This window comes from Opisthocomus hoazin, chromosome 14, assembly GCF_030867145.1.
Source record: "Opisthocomus hoazin isolate bOpiHoa1 chromosome 14, bOpiHoa1.hap1, whole genome shotgun sequence".
In the NCBI taxonomy this organism is placed as follows: Eukaryota; Metazoa; Chordata; class Aves; order Opisthocomiformes; family Opisthocomidae; genus Opisthocomus; species Opisthocomus hoazin.
This window is the reverse complement of record NC_134427.1, coordinates 14,655,449-14,672,786: the sequence shown is the minus strand read 5'-3', so window position 1 is coordinate 14,672,786 and position 17,338 is coordinate 14,655,449. Positions and strand designations below refer to the sequence as shown.

General features: G+C 38.8%; 1 protein-coding gene across 4 annotated transcripts in view; it reads right to left on the bottom strand.

Annotated features, from left to right (window-relative positions):
• The window catches only part of AFF2 (ALF transcription elongation factor 2), a 353,085-nt gene that overhangs the window by 243,830 nt on the left and 91,917 nt on the right, over positions 1 to 17,338 (bottom strand). For all 4 annotated transcript variants that reach the window (XR_012765473.1, XR_012765474.1, XM_075435219.1 and 1 more), the window contains exon 3: positions 11,937 to 12,827. Coding sequence is in view for 2 of the 4 variants with exons in the window: in XM_075435219.1 (XP_075291334.1) it covers positions 11,937 to 12,827 (891 nt within the window). In the remaining 2 variants the exon portion in view is untranslated. The remainder of the gene's footprint in view (positions 1 to 11,936; positions 12,828 to 17,338) is intronic.

Genomic DNA, 17,338 nt, shown 5'->3' with positions numbered 1-17,338 from the left:
CATGGAGAATTGTTCTGGGCTCCCACTTCTGAAGCCACATGCAAGACTTGTTATGGAAAATCTCCCATGCTAGGCTGTAAAAATCAGCTCCCTTTTAACATGCTTAGCTATGGAAGTTGCCTCCATCACTTACAGAAGTTTTCCCTTCTCAAAGAGCTAGACTTAGGCTGTCCCTGCACAGGTGCAGCCTGTTGTGAGGAGAAGGCAGAGTCTTCTCCATTCTTGCCACCTTCTCATACAGGTGTTTACAGTTCTTACAGGCAAGCTATAGAAGTCAGTCACCCTTTCTGTAACTCTATGACAGTTAATTTTATCCCAGGTCACTACCCGTCCTGGTGCCAGAGAATTAAGCTGTATCTACACCACGAAGAAGCGCAGCACAACAGGAGTCGATCTGTGGAGAGGAAGAGCTGGTGCCAAGAAGGCAGTGAACACGATGTGTGTACCTTGGGGGAGAAGAGGCAAGAGAAGGAGCTGCGTGGCACGAGCCTGACTTCTCCGGAGCACCAGGGAGCACCTGGAGCAGGTTACAGGCATCCCTGCACAGCTTCTTGTTTTCCTTTCAACCTAAAGAAATCTAGCTCACATACCCCAAGACCTCCCCCCAACGAAAAAAAGATCAGCAACTGAGGAAGATCAGATTTGTTTCCAAAGTGTGCTCCTAAGAAACTAAAATGCTAGCAGAAATGCACCCTTATTCTTTCCAGGACCTGGCTCTTGTAATCAAGCAAAGTCAACAGTAACATGATATTCCTGATTTAGCTAAATATCTGAAATCTTGTTGCTTATCTGAAGTCTTCATTATATCTAGAACACCAGTTCTGAAAAAGTAGGATGAGAATTATAAGTAAACACACCATCATCTCTCACAAGATCTGATACTTGGGACTAGGGACTTAAAATATGTAGAATACTAATAAAAGCAGAAAAAATATTATCAAAATAAATCAAATATATTCAATATATCAAAGTATAATAAAAACTGTAGCAAACAATTTTCTTCATGAAATGCAGGTGCAGTTATGTCTCAATAAAATGTGTTTATGAAAACAGCATTTGCAAATTTTAATTTTTCTTCTCCTCTGAAGAGCAATAATTCTCTATATCCCTGCTACGTCCTGCTCTTGCTGCTAGTCCTAAATAAGTCTTATGCAGACTGATCATTTATGGCCCAGTTTTGCTGCTTCTATTGAAAACCAGAAAGCCTTAGTCCTCATATGGAATTAGTGGGATTACTTGCACAGCAATGCCAACACCAAAGGGTAAGACAGGTCTAACCTGGTTGTATTTTACAATCACCTCTCCACCCCTTAGAGAAGGGTCTGCTCCTCAGTCTGGTTTATTTCCTTTATCTGGAGGACAGTGAACTGGGTATTTTATGTTTTAAGGAACTAGTTTTTCACTACATGGAGGGGAAAAAGCAATAGCAATTGTAAGTACAAATTTAGTGAGATTTAAATGTATTTCTTTGTATCCACACGCAGAAACTTTTTGAATGCAGCCCCACCTCCATTCCACTCTGCACAATCATTTTCTATCTGGTGGTGGAAGAAATAATTTATGACAACGAAAAAATGTCAGCTGTTGGCACAGACAGTGCATATCCCCTCACTGGGCTTTTTGTGACTCCACAGACCTCAAGAAACCTTAATGGTAAAGTTTTGCTTTCAGAAATATTGGCAAAGCCCTACATCCCTGATTTCCAAACTTGGATCTGCAAACCATTTGTGGTCCATGACACCACAGTGCGTGGTCCTTGCCATGAAACCATGTTAAATGGTGACCTTTGTGATCATGGTATTGTGCAGCAAATGATGCGGTTGCTAGGATAACTGCTTTGAATAAAAATTACTCTCTTTAATATTTCCCTAGCTAAATTTGTGCCATATTTCATGTCAATGTGTAACTGCATGTGTTGCCAGGAAGGGAAGACGTTACAGTCTCTCTTTTTTCCCAATGCAAAATATACTGCGAAGTTTTACTTCACAAGGAAGCCGCTTAAGCAGGCTACTCCTGGATGTAAAGGGAGATTCAAAATTAAGCACATTTAAGTGTCATTAGCATGTGCTAATAGAAATTATATATTTTTCAAGATGTTCAAGGCCAGGTTAGATGAGGCTTTGAGATACCTGATCTAGTGGAAGCTGTCCCTGCCCACGGCAAGGGGGTTGGAACTACATGATCTGTAAGGTCCCTTCTAACCCAAACTATTCTATGATTCTGATTCTATGTTTTTAGTTTCTGATGTCACAGAAGTTATGGTTTCTTGGCATCAAAAAGGATTAAAACCCCACAGATGCAGGTTACTGACCAGGACATGAAGCCTTCATTCAGGGTGGACTCAAAAGTAATAAAATCCAAATCCTGACTCCTACAAGTGACCTGAGGATCTTTACAGTTTTCTAAGTTTACAAAGGGTATGTGTTAGTGTTTTAACATATTTAAGAAAGAATTATCTCAATGTTTATATTTAAAATACTGGCAAATGTAAATGGGTGCCTGGATATTTACAAACAGCAGAAGTAATTGCCAGCTTGTCATGTGGATTTAAGTGTCGCAGCTTGCAGCTCAGTAAAATATAACCCAGGGAGTTTACACATCTGGGGGATATAACAATGGGAAATTATTCTGAGGAAGCGTGCAAGGGAAAGCAGCATATATTAACTGAAATATGTTTAGACTGGCAGTATTAATTGGCAGTATTAATAGGGATTGAGGCTTACACTCCTGGATCACTGAATCCTCTCAGAGATCTTTGCAAATTCAAGCAAAAATAGGCTCTTTAGCCTGGCAAGCGACTGAATCTATGCTTACTTTGCTCTTTGTCCCTCTGCTCTCCAAACCTTTTCTTTATGCTCAGTGCTATCTTCCAAATGGCTACTTGAACAGCAACCACAGAGAAAACTAAAACCAACACCTACTTTCTTAAATTCTCTGCACTAGATGTACACATAACCATCTGCAATGATGTGAGTGTGGGAGAACAACCCCGGGATGAAACTTCAGGAAATCTCTTGGAGGTGGCTCCCGCTTATTGTCATGGAAAAGAATGGTCATTCCCTCCGTAGGAAGAGAAATGGGTCGTCCCTACTCTGTGGGCCAACCATGGCCTCCACCCTCAGTTAGGAGTTCGGTATCTGTAATGCTACCATAGGTATCTCTACCTCCCTTGTGTGTATTGATTTAAGAGTATGAACATACCATTTGTCTGGTCATGTTTACATATTTAACTAAATTTATGCTATTCTGCTGCTCTCAAGACTCAACATGAGGGAATGGAGACCAAATTCTGCAGTGTCCCAGCATGAACAGAAAGGCAGAAGTGAACTCTTCTACTCGCAACAGGAGACCTGGTCTTGGTACTTACTACATCATCATGATTTTCAAAAGAGAAATTTTAAAACTTCCTTTGGCCTGAGATGAAACTCTCGGCTTTTTAAAACTGTTTTTCTCTTGCTTTATTATATGAAGGAACGATTTAATGTTTCTTTTAAAATGGGAAATGGTATCACACTCTCTGCCATAATGAAAGCCTGTTTTAGATTATTTTACTACAACATTTTTAAATGCACATTGCCATAGCATTTCATAGGAGTGTATTTACATTTACCTTTCTAAAACATACAGTCTATTATGTTGTAATTAAAAGCCCACAATCTCAATCTGATATTTCTTCACTAATTTATTCCCAAGCCAATATGTATTTTAATGTTCCAAACCGTTGCTAATTAACACATGGAAATATTTTAACGTGGATTTTGATTAATTCCATTTAACAGTCTAACCAGTGCTAAAACATATGTGGTGTGTCATTTCTTTCTTTTGAGGAAGGCATTGGCATTAAATCTTTCAATCTTCCTGAGCACAAAATGCTAATTTCAGGAAGATTAAATAACAGACTGCAGCTACAGTTTCCTTTCTTTACTTCCCAGAAGGTGAAATGAACATATTTATGTGGGAGGAATTTCTTTACTGCATAAGCCAAAATACAGAAATCAGATTCCCCCCCCCAGCACTGCTAATACACTAGCAATTGCCTGCCAACTAAATAACTTCAACCTATATCTGCAGTTCATGGAGAGTTGCCAAGTTATATGTTCAACTTTCTTTCACTCTGTTTTTTTTTTTTTATTAAAGTATTCCCATATGATGTTTTCACCTGCAGCTCCTAAATGCTTTTCCATACTTGAATCGGAGACAACCAGCTTATAGTGGAGTGGGTCTGGCCATAAAGCCGGAAATGCTCATGTAAGACCCTCCTCTGATTTTCATACTTTGAAGGTATGTTATAAATATGATTCATACGGTATTGCTCTAGTAGTTTAAAATCTGAGTATAATTCTGCATGTCAACGAACTAAGCATACAAAATACCCAGAGGTATGCATGCAAGTAAGCATCTTACACATGTAGAAATGCAAGAACACAGATCAGGAGGAGGCTGCCTTCTGGATCATGGGTTAATTGCTTGCATATCACATATAGCTTTTCACAAGATGGAGTCTGATGAGCTTAAGAGCAGCTAAAAACTTCTGCTGTTGCATTTCCCACCAGAATGCTGCCCACATCTGAGTTCTGTAGTTCCTCTTTCCCCTGGGGGGAGTCCATTTTCCCTGTCCTCACTTCCGCTGTCCATCCTCTGCTTCATGGTCAGCATCTTCCTACCAAAAGCTGAAGCAAAGGTTCACGGTATGTTCAGATCACACCTACATCTCCTTCATGTCTACCACATCTCTGCTGCATAAGTAACCTCTTCTTCTTACTCTTTCCCTCGGCTTTATTTCACTTGTTGCAATATCCTTCGTAAATCTTCATTCAGCTTGGCAATATACAGTACTGTTCTTCCTCCTTCACCTTTTGTTAGCTGTATTTCAGTCTCAGCTGCTAACACAGCATCTGAACACTGGTCTGTGTTTGGTTTCCTATTACCTCTACAACATCTAATCACACTTTCTGCATCATTCAGCTGCCCAGAGTCCTGGCGTTTGCAAGCGAGCATTCCAGTTGTTTCTTCCCAATCTACACCTACCAGATAAAGCAAAGTCCAATTTTCTACTTGACTATCATTTTCATCAGGATTAGAACTTTCTTCTCCGAGTCTACGTTTACACCTACTGATTTTCTTTATGATTCTGTTTACACATTTCACAGGTGTGTGTTGGATATTATGTTTTCACCATATTCAGTAAATGAGTGGCTGTGGGAGAAAGTCAATTAGAGATACGAGCAGGAGTCCCCACTCTTGTTCAAGAAGCAGAGGCTCTCCTGAGAAGCCCCAGGGTCAGACCAGCGATGATTCACCACAGCTGTCATTGCCCATGCAAAAATGTGTGCATACTCTTTTGCTTATACTTTAAAAAACACATGACTTGTGTGTTCTCAGACTATTTAAAACCGTAATTCCTGCGCTCTCTACAAAGAACAGAAGAATTTCTGGAAAAAATATCTGAAAGTTACGATGCCAAAGAGCAGTGAATATGTAGGTAGGTTCTTTCAAACTAACTGTGTGTTAAAGGTTTGCTTTAACATAGCTGATGGTAAAGTTTACAAATAGCCATTCATTCCAGCACACAAGGCCAAACACTGATGCACGAATACCTGCCAATCCTGTTCTCAGTAAGAAGCGTGCATGCTGTTCACTCGAGGGCTGATCACAGCCCAGACTGAAAACACACATCATAAAAAATTCAAACGCCTGAAAATGGCATTTTCTCATCTTTTCTTACATGAGCATTCTTTGTTTTACAGTTCACAGAGAATATCTGTACTAAAGCAGGTCATGTTCCAGAAAAGTATTAACAAATAGTGCAAAGGCTCCAACTTGGTTACACCTGCTGGACTGGTCATAGAAGAACACCCTTGTTAGCTCACAACTAAGCAGACTATCAAGATCCAAGAGTATCCTTCCTTATGCATTTACATGCCCAATGGATGGAAACAAGATGGTGAAAAATTAGCTCTACCAACTCCTGGTTATTATTCAAAAGTACATTACCAGTCAACATGAAGATATCACAACACAACATTGTCTGTATATGGCTTGTGATGTTGACCTTAAATTAATGTGAAGAAGCAGAAAAGATGTAGTTTTAGTTATGGAAAAGCAACCATAATAATGTTTTTCCATCAGACATCTGAACAATATTTCTCTAAGCATGAAGAGTAAATATTATAACTTCCTTTCCCAGTCAGACGCGCCAAAGCACTGAGGGCCACTCATCAAAATGAGAAACAAGATTGATAGAGATTTCTGCTTTCTGTTTGATTAAAAAACCTCCACAAATTAAACTGGCTATAACAAGCTTGAGAAGTACCAAAGCGACTGCCCCACAGTCACATCCCAGATCTACTGGCAGAGTTATGAATACACCCTGCAGACCTCCTGCAGCCATTAAATGATGCCTCCACATCTTTGCTCAAGCAAAACAAATTCTATTACTACTCTCCCCAAAGCCTTTGAGGTCATTTTACATTGTCACATTTCATATGACATCATTTGAATAACAGTATTTCTTACACTTAACTTGGACCAATAACAAGCCACTTACAAACAGTTACTTTGGTACTGGGAATTCCGAAAAGGTTAAAAAAAAAAACAATAAAAATCACTTTTCAGGACACCATGAGACTGACTCTTCACAAATAGAGGTACTCTAATTTCACTGAGATTTTCTTCTTCCTCCCAGCAAGAAAAGATTAATAGTTGCTTAAAAAACAAACACAAAAAAACCACTAACAAATGCAGAGTGGGAAAGAAGCTATCTAGCTCTGCATTCACCAAACCAAATATACATGGTCAGTTCTTTTAACCACACCTATTCAACTGACTTAAAATGCCCTATTCTGCAGTCCGATGTGAAATGCAAAGTTCCCATTCGTCACAGTGGTTCAAAATCAGGCCCTAAATACGCTTATTTCTGTTTGACTTAAAATAACCAAGCTGTGCACTTGCTATCTCTTCAAAATAGCTTTGCTCGCAATTGTCCAAACATCGGACAGTAGCCTTAGAAAGGCCACAATAAGAGGTCTTCAGTCGAGTGGCATCATATGGTCTTCATTTAGAAGTATCACAAGAACATTACTTCTCACAGTATTTACAAATGAAAAACATATGGCTGTAACCTGTAATACTGCAAGAAATACTGCTCTTTGGGTTTGTATTTGGCCTCAGACTTTTGAAATATGAACCAAGCAAATGGATTTCAGCTTAATGCGTGATTCAGTCCATTCTTCTTCAGAGCTCAAAGTCTGGGGGACAGTTAAAGCTTGTGTCTGAAAAACGTGATTTGCCCACAACTATGGTAATGTACTATAGCTGGCAACTAGAGTGGCATGTATATCAAAAGGGTGTGGGGGTGGTTAATTAAAGACATCTACTTTCCATTTAATGAAAAAAAAGATATTAAACTGGCTTTGGTTCCTATGCAGAGTTTTATAAGTCATATATAAGCCTCTTGCATTTACTGTTTAGGTTCAATCAATATGGTTATCTATCTGTCAATTTTTCTTGCTCTTTAATGCAGCAAGAGAGCAGCCTTTTTTATGGATAGCTCAGAAAGTACTAAGCTATTCACTACATGCAGCGATAACAGAATGATTTGAAACACGTAACAGAAGCTTATCACTTTGCAGTATACCGAACCCGTCAAAATATTTTCCTAGAAATAAAGTGAAAATAGAAGTGCTCCATTTTTTATTACTTAAGTGGGTGGTGACATAGATGTTGCAGGCCTTTTGGATTTGTTCCTAGCTTTGTATTTTGGGGAAAATTTAGCATACGAGCGTTCGTTACCTTGTAGGAACATGAGGCCAATTTTGCTGTGAGATTTAAAAACTCTGCCTTGAGAATCAAACATTATCTCAATTGCCCTTGATTTCCTGTCCCTAAAATTTTATTGGAAATCCATGCATTGTTCTGCAGAACTGTGCATATGATTTTCCAGGAATGCATCTTTTGATGTTCCCACAGACCTTAAAAACCTTTACTTTACTCAGTATTCTCAGCAATTTGTGCTCGAGCCCAATCTGAAAAGTACAGGCTTTCTTTCAGCTACCTCCTGCTGAGTTAGTCGATTTGAAATAATTTGTAAGCATCTAATTCCTAGAGGCTTAAATATACATACGGGTATCAAGATTCTGGATTTTAATGCAGCAGAGAGAGGATCAGCTGTTACTGCGGTCTCTAACCTCTACTTTTTTGAAGAAATGCATAGGATTTAACTACGCAGTTCTCTTTGAGTGGTAAGTAACAATCATCTGCCATCATACAATTTAAGTAGGTGGAATTCTATGTAATATAAAAGCTCTTTGTGATGTCCCAGGCTTGCCACAATTTACCAACCGTTAAAGGCAAGCTCAGAATTAATATATATATGTATGTTAAAACAGACTAAAGAGATGAAAGTTAATCAGAAAGGAAGAAGAAATAATGTTTACAGCTTGAGGCTTTCTACCATTCTTTCTAACGATTTCAGCTCCGGGGCCATTGTTATCAATTCTGTGTCACGATATCTGGTGCACTCCCACATGTGCCCCTGAAGTCACACAAGCGCCTTACGGCCTCCCGGTTCTGAAAGGGCTGCTTCACAGTTTCTGAATCTCGGAGGCTGGCAAGCCTGGGTGCTAGTGGTTACACTGCCTTTTGCTCAAGACAGCAAACCACAAAATTTCTTACTTTCACCCTTAGAAACCAATACTGTTAAGTAAAACCAAGGAGAAAGGTAAAAGAAATCAAAGGATCACAAAATCATAAAGAAACCCTTACAGGACATAACTAAAAGTCTACAGAGGCTCTGCTGTTCCCATTTCTCCACCAGAAACGGCCGGCGCGCTGCAGACAGGTCTGAACTAGCTCTGTGTATGTGTGAGTCAAGGTCTGGAAATCACACAACAGCATCCACTCAGAGGCAAGCATTAGTTCATGGGTGCATAAGTGCTGCTAACAGTACACCCTGCTCCAGTCTGGTAAGTCTGTGTGAACTTACCATGAATGTCTACGAGCTCAGAACTCACTAAACCACAATCCATTGGGCAGTGGAGACATGCCAGCAGCAAGGTATTAACAATGTTGTCCACTCCAGAGGAGCTGAAAGATGGATGGGCATCTCTGAGGGCAGAATTCGACCCAGCAAATGAGCAAAGATTCTTAGAGCAACACCTCAAGTGACACAAATTATATTATAAAATTGATCAGTTCCTTACACATGGCAGAATGCTTCCAGGGCACTCAACATCCTATTCCATTAAGCTGTGACAAATGAGACCATATTTCCACATTGGTCTGAACTCATCTTTTGAATCTGCTTATTCAAATATTTGGTTACTTATTCCCCTCCTCCTCCTTAAGATGGCAAAAACCGTCTTTTTCTTTTCCAACTTTGCATGTCTTAATAAATGCCATTATTGCAGGACCATCACCTAGGAATTTTATGTTTCACAGAATTCCTCATCTGAAGAGCAAGCAAAATTTTGAGAGAAATCACTGAAAAACATTTGGCATGCAATCTCTATGCGTACAGTCAGCAACTTGAAAAAATGGACTCAAAGATACAAGAGAGCCACAGTATAAATTATGCAGAAACGCACCAAAAAAGTAAGTCTCCTACTGCTAGTTTGAAGAAGATCACCACCACCACCTGGAACAGCGTTAGGATGGAAACCTGTGGAGCAGGAGCAAAATAGTTTCAAGCAGACGACTACGGCTTGAGGTGGCTAGGGAAGGTTCATAAATTGATAAGCACCACCGAAGGATCATAAGCCTCCACATCAATTGTATAAAGATTACAACAGAGCCACTCGCTGCAGTCATTCTGAAAAGGTTATGGGTTTCACAGGTGTGCACTGTCAGTTCTGATTAAGCTTAAACTAAACCAGTTATCTGTAACATTGGATTGGAAGGAGTTTTATTGCTGAACGCAGGGTAAATCAAATTCGGGATACACATCTGTGGAAAAACACAGAGGGCCAAAGTTCACAGTCCTGACACAGGCAAAAAAAAAAAAATGCAACCCTCCAAACTCAGGAGGAGATCTGCCTGTAAAAGATCCATCAGTCTGGCTAATGTCTTACGTTCTGTATGGGAAAGGAAAGTTATTCATCATCTTAACACAGCTTTGGGTTTTCTTTCCCTCTTCAAATTATTGTTCGCTCTTATAATGCAGACCGTTTTAAGATTATTATCTGCATTCATTTCTAAAGTGCCTAGAGTTTACCATATATCTGATCATAAATGAAATTAATTATACAACCATAGTTTTAACTACACAGGATATAAACTAAAGCAGCTATAGCAACAAATTCACAACGTAATTTTTCATCTGTGTGACTAGGAACCTTTCCAAGAACAACAGTTCACATCAGAGGTTCTCAGAGCTACGCAAAAAGACTGCGGGTGAAATCCTGCACCCAAACACCATTGCTGACTCCTCAATTGATTTCAACAGTGCCAAGATTTCACTCAAAAATTAAAGAAAGAAAAAATGCATTCTTAATAGCTGATACAAGTTGCAAAAGGTACATTCTATTTCCAAAAATATTTCGTATTAATGCTGCACTTTACAGTGCCTCTATTGACTCATAGTGTTAATAGATGGGAAAAGTGAAAAAATGTATTTGCTTTTGCAACATCATTATTTCGTTTGCATGCAATTATTTACTTGCCAAACAATGTTAGCGACAAATCGCAACAGATTATGAAGGCATCTACATCAGCAGATTTTTAACCTAAGGTAAAAATAAACAGAAACATCTGTAAAGTAATCTTGTACAAAGCTACGTTTATTAACAAATACATTTTCTAATAAAACACCATCTGCAAGCAACCCTCAGCTTCCACTTGATATAAATAGGCCTTTTACTGTTTTCAGATGCAGTTCCCAGAAAATTATTCCAAGCTCTACTGCAAAACACATCAGTCTTTGTTGCTGCCTGGAATGTTAATAAATAACATCAAGTTTTTAAATAGTCAAACAAATTATTGGCTTGAAACAATTCTTCCAACAGAAAAAGCTGACCTTTTGCAATAAAAGTGGTTTAAGAATGCATTGCTCCTCATTCCCAGTATAAAAATATTACCAAGAAGGGAAATATTTTGGAGAAAACAGAAAGCTATGTAAAACCCATACTGCAATTCTGCTTATACGTACACTGTAAACCTACCTTGCAAAGGTTACTGCTTTAGAGAAACTCAGAATAAGAGAAAAAGTATACAGAGTATAAATAGTTCAGTTGGTCTCCCTATTATACATCTGTGCTTGGAATGGACACGCAGATGAACCAACTAAAATGTTCCTCACAGGAATACTGTACTGACCAGCAATACAAAATTCAACAGCTTAAACTGTTGGTAGCAGAGATTAGGACTCAATCCCAATATTAAGAGCTCCTCAAAATGCATAAAAGCTTTAATGGGACACATTTTCATAAGCATTACTCAGAACTTAAGCCACATTAGTTCCATTAAAAGCAACAAGAATTTAGCAAACTCTGCAAATATACTCCTTACCAGTAGAACTATTTAGTACCACCAATATTCGAACATTGCCATTTTTCGTTACAGTTTAAAACAGCAATATTTCTTCAGATTAGCTCCTAACTGAAAATGCAAGAGTGAAAACTGCAGTTGAACTGAAATATTAGCATTCTCTGTACAGAATTATAGCCAGTATAGGAATATTACATCCAACAGAGATCTGGCCTTCTAATATTAATCAGAAACAAGCAATGTTAGTATTCCAAGTTGTGCTTTTAAAACTTCATTAAATATTGCTACTGGGATTATCACAACAAACTTTGCCAAAAGTAGTCATGCACGTTCTAGCAAAAAGGAATATTTTAGACTGTAATTCCAGGAAATGGAACTGCATATTTCCAGAGAAAAATATTCAGTGCATGAAATACTCAAGCGGTACTAAAGAGAAGATATTCTAAACTACTTACTTCACTAACAGGAGGAATGTTGAGCTTTGGTACTTTGTTCTTCGAACTAGGTGTGTTCACTTTTCCTTCCAGCAGTGTTCCAAAGGACTGATTTCCATATCCACTCTCAATTTCTATCGGAGGTTTCAATTCAGGTGAGTCATTGGGTACCTGGTCCTGACCGTCCATAGGCCTGACATACGCTGTAGGCTTTTGCTGGACCATGCTGTTTTTACAGTGAAGTCCTGGTGGGAAATTTTGGGTCGAAAGACCATTGTTCGCAGATAACAAAGAAGTGGAAGGAAGTGGAGATCCAGGACCATGACCTGCAAACTCCAGCTCTGTGGGTGACTTTGAATGACTGTTTTCTTTGTAAGTATGTTCTCCAGGTGCTGACTTTGAGTGAGTATGCCTCCTCGAATGTGAAGATGTTGCCATAGAATTTGCTTCCTCAGTTCCTCCACTTTTATGCTGCTCACTCTGACAGTTATAGAGGTCTTCATACCTGCCCTGTGACTGCTCATGAGAAGAGTTATGCTTTGTCCGACTCTGCTGACTACTGGATTGGCTTGGCTGGGCCCCACTAGAGTTGTGACCACCACGTGACCAGTCTGTCCTTGACTTCCTGCTGCTCTGGTGATTGTGTAGCAAAGTCGAATTAGATGACAGTGAAGAAGGCGGAGGCATTGATGCTGATGAATGGCCACTGATCTGATGAGATGGGATCATCCTGTTTCTTGGTTCTGGGAAAAAGTTCTGTTCATTTTTGTCAATGGGTGTCTGTGGGACAGAATTCTTTGGGATTCCTACAAGGTGGCTCTGGTTGGAATGATTGGTTAACAGGTCCTTCATCTCATCATAATTTCCCAATGTGTTCTGGACACGGTTTGCAAGGGCATCGCCTTTATTTGTCTAAAACATCAAAAAATAAAGGAAAAGAGTGAGTAAATTCCTGATTACAAAGTTACTACTAGAAATAGTTGTCTCAGAAGATGGCAAATGTTTAATGGTGTCATGCTGACATTTAATTTCATTTCAATTACATTTTGCATATGCTATGTAAGAAAAACCTATCAATAACTGTGTTCAAAGCACCTCTTGAAACAGGCTTGCATGAGTAACACTTGTATACTGTTTCCCATTTTCTTAAATACGGTCTCAGAAGTGTTTAAATTGCATCAGTTATGGATGTTAGGAGCAAAATAAGCTGATTTAATGTCAGAGGTGTTAGGCCTGCACATTTTGTATCATGCAAAACATGAACGCGCAACTACTGGCTACTGAGCATTTGAATTGCAATCACACAGTTTATTTAAGTACATTATTTCTTTATCGGCCCCTTGACCCATAGTCTTGCCATAAATAGAAGCCGGGTAATCTGTAATAAACATATAGTGCCAAACTCTTCGCTCCAGTGTAACTCCAATTACTCTTCTATAGAGAGTGCAGTTTGACCTGAGGTATCTACTATCTGAATCCAGAAAAGAAAAATCTTCTAACCCCTCAAAAGCTACAGTAGTTTTAAATAAAAGATCATTCAAAAATATTTTCTTATAGAACATAAATAGTCATGAGTGCCACATTCTTAAGTATCGTGATTCTTCTGTTGTCTGCAGGCTGGTTGTATTTGTGAATTGTGCTTTTCTTTGAATTCCAGTAATTATTAAATAACTACTGACTCATCTGTGTTTCACTGCTATTATACTTTTGAAGCAAGCAGTGGGATTTTTTTGTTCTTTTTCCTTTTCCCTTTCACCTGTAAAAAGCTGGACAAATAAGCTATACGTAGTTAATTTCCTCTCTCCTCCTGTTAACTCACCCCACAGAGACCCAAAGTACCAGCCTTCTTACTGACCTTTATGTCCCATTGAAATGACCAGCAGAGAACTAAAACATCTTATTCTCCATGCTTATTACTTTACAAGACTCAAAGGATAAAAACAAAGCAAAACTATAGTTCCTGTTCAAGCAGATGGTTAACTTCTACAGTCTGGAATTAAATGATGAAGTTGCAGTGTATGTAAGTTACTTCAGGATACAGCTAACTACCCTTTTACTTATGTTTGTTTTTTCATTACCACTCAGTACAGCAAATAATGCCACAGTCCAAAGACGCCTTAACGCCAGGCCATAAAGATGGGGAAAAGCAGCACTATAAGCTTGTGTTTGGTTAGCGAGTGTCGCACTTCATTCCTCGACGAGGGATCCTACCATGCACTGATCGCATTTTCCTCAAGTATTAAGCAGAACTTTGAGCGATGAAAAAAATCCATGCATGGATTTGTCCTGAAGTAGCTGCTTATATTACCCACTGCTGAACTAGTCAGGAGATGAGAAGAATATTGCAGAAAGACTTTTTTTTTTCCCCTTAGTACTGCACATGCCATAAAAAATGTTGAAAAAGAAGATAAAAAATGCAAATTTCCTTTTGCTCATTCTCAGGGATTGTAACATATATTACCACTGCACTGAGGCAGTGATTTAAAAATTAACCGGTCCATGTTGTTCTCATCTATATAACATTTTGCCAGTGCTCCTAACTGACACAGTTAATAACCCCAGTCATGGAGAACCACGAATCACTTTTATTCACTAACTAAGTCCCTAGGTTGGTCATTTTAGTGGCAAAAATTATATTCTAGCTAAGCCAAGAATAAGCTCTTTGTATACGAGCAGTCTCCTTCAACTGAGTTGCACAATGAGCTGTTTGGGCAGCAGCCAAAACCAGGCTCTCTCTGTTCAACCCCCAAATTTAAAACAAGGAGATTCCATTGTGCTTAAGGGCCCAGCAGGAATTATGATGCGAAGTCTAAACACTTACATACTTGTTCTGTTTCCCCCTTCCCCAAACACTTCGGGATAGCACACAGGAAATAATCAAATATCGAAAAAAGCCTGACCACCAACCTTCACCTCTGGTTCAGCTACACTTCCAGGGTGCATTTAGCTTACTTTCCAGAAAGCAAAAGTTTACCAAAAAAAGAAAAAGAGCGCTGACAACATATCACCACTATAACACTTCAACAACACAGCACATTAAATGGCTCTTGTCTAGATCCTCACAGAGGGAATCGGTATTTTTATTTGAATGTGGAGCTTTTCAATAATTTCTGTGTTGGAGGTATCTGATTTTCTCAACTTATTTTCTTCTACTTGTCACATCGTGATAAATATAATTTGGCTTAATATTAACTATGTTTTATGCAGAACGTTCATATCCTGAGGATAAAAGACACTGTATAAATGTTAGGTATTATTATTTGTAGTCATTTACTGGGAGCATTAATAAAAAAAATATTTCCTGAAAAGCATGGAGATTAAATTAATTTAAACATCCTTAGCATATTTTAAGTGCATGAAAGTACATATAACAGATATTGAAGTCAATGGAAGAATTAGTGTTCTCTTCTAAGACCTTTGGACCAGACTGCAAGGCAAAAAACACATAGTGAATGTGAGCGGTAATTTGGCTTACGCTTAAATAAAACTAGAGCACACACAGCTAAGACCAGACTTGTGCATCACAATCTGAATGAGCTCAGGTGTGTAACGTACTACCTGCATTTAAGACATAAAGCATAACATTAATGTTTTTATTTTATTTCCTCAACAAACTCAGGGCTCTCATGAGAAGCAGAGTATTATTGACAAGCTTGGATACCAGAAAGACAAACACAAAATCCAGTCATAATTTCTGATTGCTCTTTGTTACTACCAGATTGGGGACAATTTCTGTCTTCATATGCTGGATAATTGGCTGACTTCTTAAAGGAAAACCTCTGTACATCATCTTTTCTGAACAGCATGTTGAATCACAATTTCGCCGCTATCAAGGAAATGCAGTGTTTTTTGAGTATTCCAAGGAATAAATTATACATCTAGTTTGTGACTCATGGCTTGTAGCCTTCCCCCTCATTCTAGGCTCTTGCTAATTTAGGAAATGTACACCTTCCTACATTTGCTTCTTTTGCTTTCAAAAAAGATCTGTAATAGAATCCTATTGGAAGACTAATTTGCTAGCTAGCTATTGCATTATAGTTTTACAAAGAAAAGAACTAATGCACTCAAATTTATAGGCCCAATTTACAAGCGTTTTGTGAAAATTTGTATGAAACTTGAGATTTCATAATTCATTCACTTTCTCACGCCTCCTAGTTAAACTAACCTCCACGGATTAGAAGCTGAGATCTTTTTTATATTAAGCTTGAATATAGTGGAGGGGCTCTACCTGAAAAAGATAAATGATTTAACATTCACCAAAGGCCCCCCAATGTAAATGCTGCCCATTGGGTTCTCTATCTCAAGCTGAACTCTTCTGAGGCAATTCCTTTAAAAAGTAACAAATACTCCTACTGTTTTTCACTCTCAGGAAAACTCTGACATTGCTTCTTCAAATGTCTGTTGTCGTAACACTACAGGCTCTTTTCTAATCACTTCTGCAATATTAAATTACTTTTTAGTAGAGACAGCAGTGACAGGACGAGGGGTAATGGTTTTAAACTAAAACAGGGTAGGTTTAGGCTGGATATAAGGAAGAAATTCTTTACAATGAGGGTGGTGAAACACTGGAACGGGTTGCCCAGAGAGGTAGTGGAGGCCCCATCCCTGGAAACATTCAAGACCAGGTTGGACAGGGCTCTGAGCAACCTGATCTAGTTAGTGGTGTCCCTGCTCGCTGCGGGGGGGTTGGACTAGATGACCTCTAGGGGTCCCTTCCAACCCAAAACTTTCTATGATTCTATGATTCTATTAAGCATTAGCAGGTTCCACCAGAGTTCGAAGGCAAGACCTGGAACCCATTTGCACCAAAAGGTAACACAGCCCTCGCTGCCTGACCTTCCCAAAATAATGCTGTATATCATCACATTGTCAAAGGTGTTGTTTACCCACATGAGACAGGGGAGCTTCAAAAGAACACTTTCATCTCTTAATAAGCATGTACAAATGTATTTTATACACCCACAGAAATAAATATCTCTTTTCATGTATGTGTACATATACATATACTATAAAGAATCAATCTAGAAACATGCACTTGTCCAAAGCTATAATGATCACTCACATTTTATTTGACAGAGGGATAGACAGAAAGATGCTCTAACAGCTAGAGCAAAGAGATGATAGATGGAGGCAGATACTTCTCAAATCTTGTGATACACAATGGCAGTAAGCTCCATGGAAAATTTTGGCTCTTTTCTTTCACCAAGTTTTAATATCCCCAACTTTAGAGCCACCTTAAAAGAGCTGTCAGTTGTTCAGTCTTTAAAACATCAAATCAGCAGTGGTGGTATTCCCCACCCCAACAGTCCCTTCTCTGGGTTACTGCTGAAGCAAATGAGGAAGGAACGATAAACAAGTAAAGACACTGTGTCTGGGAATAAGAGAAAGGAAAAGAAATTTTTTCTATTTCCTGAGACCCGATA